Source organism: Austrofundulus limnaeus, unplaced genomic scaffold, assembly GCF_001266775.1.
Source record: "Austrofundulus limnaeus strain Quisiro unplaced genomic scaffold, Austrofundulus_limnaeus-1.0 Scaffold3, whole genome shotgun sequence".
NCBI classification, from domain to species: domain Eukaryota; kingdom Metazoa; phylum Chordata; class Actinopteri; order Cyprinodontiformes; family Rivulidae; genus Austrofundulus; species Austrofundulus limnaeus.
Genome location: NW_013952405.1, coordinates 8,103,348 through 8,109,083, shown reverse-complemented (window position 1 = coordinate 8,109,083; position 5,736 = coordinate 8,103,348). Strand labels below are relative to the sequence as shown.

At 39.6% G+C, this 5,736-nt stretch overlaps 1 protein-coding gene across 1 annotated transcript in view; it reads right to left on the bottom strand.

Moving 5' to 3' along the window:
- The window catches only part of eef2b (eukaryotic translation elongation factor 2b), a gene marked incomplete at its 3' end in the record, with an annotated part of 7,900 nt that extends 2,585 nt beyond the window's left edge, over window positions 1-5,315 (bottom strand). The window contains 5 exon segments of the mRNA XM_014021023.1: window positions 236-414; window positions 498-709; window positions 794-975; window positions 3,121-3,335; window positions 5,172-5,315. Of these exon segments, the coding sequence (XP_013876477.1) occupies window positions 236-414; window positions 498-709; window positions 794-975; window positions 3,121-3,335; window positions 5,172-5,174 (791 nt within the window).
- Between the last annotated feature and the right edge of the window lie 421 nt (window positions 5,316-5,736).

Sequence of the window (5,736 nt, the reverse complement as noted above, 5' to 3'; positions counted from 1 at the left end):
GAAAATAAATGTTTGGATAAAAACTACTCCATTCGTCGACTGATGTCTTCAAGCTGCAACAATAAGAATACGAACATGTTCTTGCATGAGGCCCATTGTTCAAAAATAAGGAACTGTTGAGTAGTCCCCTACTTAATTCAGCCTTCAGTAAACTGGCAGCCTAATGTATTTGCAGTAGCTTAGTGTGAAGTAAATAATGTATGGATTGGCTGTGTTTATCTGCAGTAATGCTCACCTGTCTCCCCACAGCTTCTTCATCATGTCCTCCACCTTCTTACACCTCTCCGCTGGTCCCAGCTGAGCCACGCCTTTAGCTGTGAACTTAGCCACATACATCTCAGCAAACTGTTTCAAAGTAAAAGCCCAGCCGTGGAGGCCCGAGCCGAAGCCAACGGTACCAATGACGGGGTCGATCTGAGGAGAACGGACTCACAATTAAAACAAGGTCATCACGTGTTAATTGATCTTTCTGAATCCGTTTAGTATTTGTGCTTCACCATAATGTTCCCCATGGGTCCACCCTCATCTTCTCCGTAGGTGGAGATAATAACGTTGACGTTCTCAACAATACGCTGAAACGTCTGGTAAAGCTCGTCGGTCTCCAGCTGCAGCTCCAGCAGGGCCCGGTCCATCTTGTTCATCATCAGGACGGGCTTGATGCGCTCGGCGATGGCCTGCCGCAGCACGGTCTCGGTCTGCACGCACACACCTGTCAAGAGAAAACTGATTGAGCCTTGTTAAAAAATAAAAAAAAGAACAATGTTTCTGAGGGTGTTAGATGTGACGAAATGACCTGAGACGCAGTCGACAACCACCAGAGCGCCGTCGGTTACTCTGAGGGCGGCGGTGACCTCCGAGGAGAAATCAACGTGACCCGGAGAATCGATCAGGTTGATGAGGAAGCCGTTTCCGTCTTTAGTCTGCTTGATGAAGGCCAAGTCGTTGTCTCCGAGCTCGTAATACAAGGAGATGGCCCTTGAGTGGCAGACACAGACATATTGTAYATTTAGGTTTGTTCTCAGCTATAAAACTGTAAAGACACTAAAATGACTCCATGCACCAAATTTACTTATCATCAGCCAGAAATCTTCCACATGAGTTACAAAAGAACGTGCATAATTGGGAGCAAATATTCAGTGAAATTACTTAGGATAAATGTTTGTAAAGCTAACGTTATCAGACAAATCTGGTGTTTTCTGTAAACATTTCCAATGTTAGGAGGTTAAGTAAATAAACATAGCAAGAGGATTGTCTCATGTGGTTCTCTTACCAACACTAATCCATAATAAAATGCATTAAGTGGTTGTAGCTCTGTGAACAATCAGAAAATAAAGCTAAACTCATGCTTTAGTAATCTGTCAATATAAATAAAAGCTGCATTTATGAAGTATTAATGATTTCTAATATTAAGTTTAAACTGATTAGAATAGAAACTGTACTTATGTCTCTACTTTTGACAACGCATGCTAATTTTAAAACAAACTATAGGCAATTTATACCAAGAAAGGGGTTGGAAAGGGTTTAATTCACGTTAACATTAGTTTTACAAACAAAAATTAGCAATGTGATTGAATATTAAAGAGTTCAGAGAATCTATCTTTGAGAAGTTAAAAAAATCACTGCTCTGTAAGAAGAAGTGAAAGAAAAGTTGTTTTTTAAAAGTTAAATTATATCATATTAGTCCCATAATACTGGGGACCAAGTTCCCATGATCCCCAGTATTATGGGTCTATGGTAGCTGTGGTCAGGTCTGCAGGTTTGAGCCCAAATTATGCCAAGAAGAGCATCCAGCTTAAATGTTTAAATAGTTTTGCTCAGTGTGGTGACCTCTGTGTACGGGAGCAGACAAAACAACATTTTATTCTATTGTTTTATAAATTCCACCATATTCCCTGATCYCAAAGTGATTTAGGACAACCTGAGGTGACACACAGAGTTCAGTGGTGCCAATAATCAGACTTTTATTTTCCGTTACCCATGATGGATGCTGGGAGCGCTGGGAATCCAACGCTTCTCAGCTTTTAATCCACAAGCTGGAAAAATTCATGACTGATTACTCTGGTCTGATAAGTCAGCTGTGTCAATCGTTTTATTATATTTATCACTTCCTTATAATTTTTTAATCTCTTTGTAACAGTTACAGCTAAATACGCTAATATAGTATTTTATTAAAGTTAATTAGATTTCTGCAGCTCCTCTCATGCTTCCTCTTTACAGCTTCATAATAATAATCATACAGTGGATGGGCATAAATATTTACTTTACTTTTACAGCGCTTAAGACAAAAAACACTGATCCAGAAGGTTTCTTTTTTTTTCCTTCAGGATAGTTTCCATTTTTTCAGCAACACAATTCTGCAGGTGTTCCAGGCTACTGGCCTACTTTCTAACAGTGAACATATTTGGTGCATTACAAACAAAAGATATCAAGATAAATAAATGTTTACCTGATTAAATCCCATTTTCAGCAAAAAGGATTCACTTTTAAACCTATAACACCAGCTCTATTAACAGCTGCTGGTTATTAATAGAAGCGATGATGATGCAACTCAGAGTGGTAAACACGCCCCTCTGCCAACGTTTTGAAATGTGCTGCTGATAACACACACACACAGTTTTTTTAATTGGTACATATTTGGTTTCAACATCTGATAACTTGTTTAAAACAAGTTGTTTTTAATAAAATTTAAAGTTGAAATGACTGGACTCAATTTCCTTTTATATGCAGAACTGGAATTAATTGACAAAAATTCTTAGGTTATATTAATGTAAATATAAGGTGCTATTTTTATTCATAACTTTAATTTGATAAACATCATTCAGAAGCTGAATTAATTACCACAATAAAAATGTTTGAAAGGTGAAGGCTTATTTTGTTTTAGGTGTAATAATTTAAAGTAGAATAAGAGTCAAGATGTTAACTATCTAAAAACTACACTCAGATGCTGCTGAATAAGCAGATTATTTGGGTTTTTTTTTAGATTTAGTACCTATTTTTTAAATTATTATTTAGGTTAAAGAGGAGTGTTTGTGATTTGAAGACGTGTTTTGATGATTTCTGACAGATTGCTCAACAAATAAAGAGCTGTGCTGTCCTGGCCCTGCTCCTGGAGCCACGTACGTGGATTTTATGGTGATGCAGCGCTCCTGCTCATCTTTGCGTGTGTCTGTGAAGCGGGTTTCTCCAGCCCGGGCCGAGGCGATGATCCCCGCCTTGGACACCAGCGAGTCGGTCAGCGTGGACTTCCCGTGGTCCACGTGGGCGATCACCGACATGTTTCTGATGTTGGACTTCTTGTCCATGATGGCACGGATCTGATCCACAGTGAAGTTCACCTGTTGGGGGCAGAAGCAACGTGAGGGAGTTCATTTAAAACTGGGGTCTGCGTTATTCCTCACACGCGTCTATTTGTGTCATCAGGACAGTTGTCCAAGCAGAGCTATAAATAGAAAGACATGTCTGAAACTGAATCTAGGCGGGGAGGAGGGTGGGCACAGGGGGGAAGACTTCACTTATCGGCTGAAGCAACAAATCAGAAAATTATGATCCACCGTTCACATGCTGAATCAGAAAAAAAATCATGTGACTTTATCAGATGACATAATATAGACCATTCTAAACTTTCTACAAAACACCAAAAAACAAACAAACAACTGACTGGATTTCCTTTTGTTGCTTGATATGTGCAAAATAGCTCTAACATGCAAATAAAAGCAGATAAAAATAACACATCTTATGTCATTTAACATAAGAAATTACAGTAATATGCGCTTTTATTGTTGCGTTTTAGGAAATCAGAAAACGGTGCTCAGCTAAGAGAGTTTGGATTAAATAATTGGATTTTTTTTCCAGCCTTCAGCCATTTTAGCTCTTTAGACAGCATGAAAGGTTGGCTGAACATACCTTTGCCCAATCTGTCACAGAAAAGAGCAATCATCCACAGCTTCAGGTGAAGCTCACTTTCCTTTTAAACGTGACAAAAAAGATGAAATTCTAAGAAAATAGAAAAGACTTAGATGCAGCAGTAAACACAAATATTTGGGATACAAAATGACAAAGCCTGCCTCTGGTTACAGGCAATGGAAAAATTATTATAGATCGTAGATACTCTGAGGTCGTAGGAAGAGGAGTGGAGGATGCTTCAGAACCTGGTGTACAGGTGACATGCATGTCCAAATAAAAAAATTACCAAACACAAAATAATAAAAAAAACTAATTAGTGAATATGTTTAGACTCCAATGAGTTTTTAAAATCTGATATATCAGAAAAATGAAATAAAAAACAGATGGATGAATGATATATAACCCTGTTTTGTATATCTGTGTGAAAACATTGTTATGAAAACTCCAAACGTACTAAAAAAATGCAGATTAATATGATTGCAAACCTATAGATCCTGACTAACCCCAAAAATGCTATATTATATATATATATATAATTCATTTAATTTATTTGATATTCTATATGAACACCCCTAACCTTAAGATAATCCCATGACACCCACTGTCACTACAAAAATACTGAATGTTATCAATGATCCCATGCATGTTAGACCCAACTCCACCAAGAAATGCAACAAAGACGGAAAATCCACGGATTTATTAGGACAACTAAAYCCTGCTATATGTTGATAATAACTAATGAAATGTAGAGCAGCAGATTTCTGCAGGTGACGCGCTGCAGTGGGCCTCTGTCTAAGTTTAGATTTAAATTAAAGGGAATGACGCAACCTCCAGTAATCGGATGTGAACTATAGAAGGCTGTTTGATCACATAAGTCAGCCCTGTATGCTGCTATTTTATACGCTTTAATAACATTAGGATGCGCTTTTCTCCCGGCACCTTAATATTAAAGGCTTTGCGGTGAATGTCACAGAGGCAGAGCGGGCCTGCAGGAAAAAAAAAAAAAAAAAAATGAGGCCACAGCCCTGCTGCGTATGTTCAAACCGGAGCAGAGCCTGAACCCTTATCCGGTCACATAACACCACGGAGCGTCGGCATCTACCCCCCCCACACCTGACAGGCTCCATCCACGGGCCAGCTTGTTGCTCTGACACCGTTACACGCGCGCGCATGAAGGTGATTCGGTGCGGCGGGCTGGACAGCACGCCTCTCTCCGGCCGCTGCAAATCAGCTAAAAACCCACAGACACGGGCGGTTTTTGGTCTCACCATGTTGGCTGCGGGTCGTGGACCTTCCTGTGTGACGGCTTGTTGATGTAAACACTGCCTCTCTGAGGACAGGCAGTCCCGGAGTGGTGACAGGAGAGAGACGCTGCTGCTGCTGCTGCTGCGGCTGCAGATCGGAGGAAAGAGGGCTCACCAGCAGGGGGCGCTGCTGCTCCTACACCAGCAGACCCCGATCAGGTTTCTCTGGATGTGTGTCCAGTTCTGTTACAACACCCCGGATGATGTGTGGATTAGGTTTAGAGATTAAAGCTACAGTCATTTCATTTTCACATTTCAGCAGAGTCAGATGCTGAGACAGGAGATAAAACAATCAATTTTAGCAAAAGCAAATCATTAGGTGTCAAATTATTAATTTTTCTTCAGGGTAACGAGGATGGTTCTAGAATAAAAATATGTAATTATTAAACCCACAAAAGAAAGAATAAAACAACAATTATTCAATTTTTTATTTGTTTATTTAAGTGCAGGTCAGTCTTTATTACACTGTCTCAGCTCTTGACATAAGAATTTATTATTCTAATATAGTTGAGGTGGCAACAACAACAAC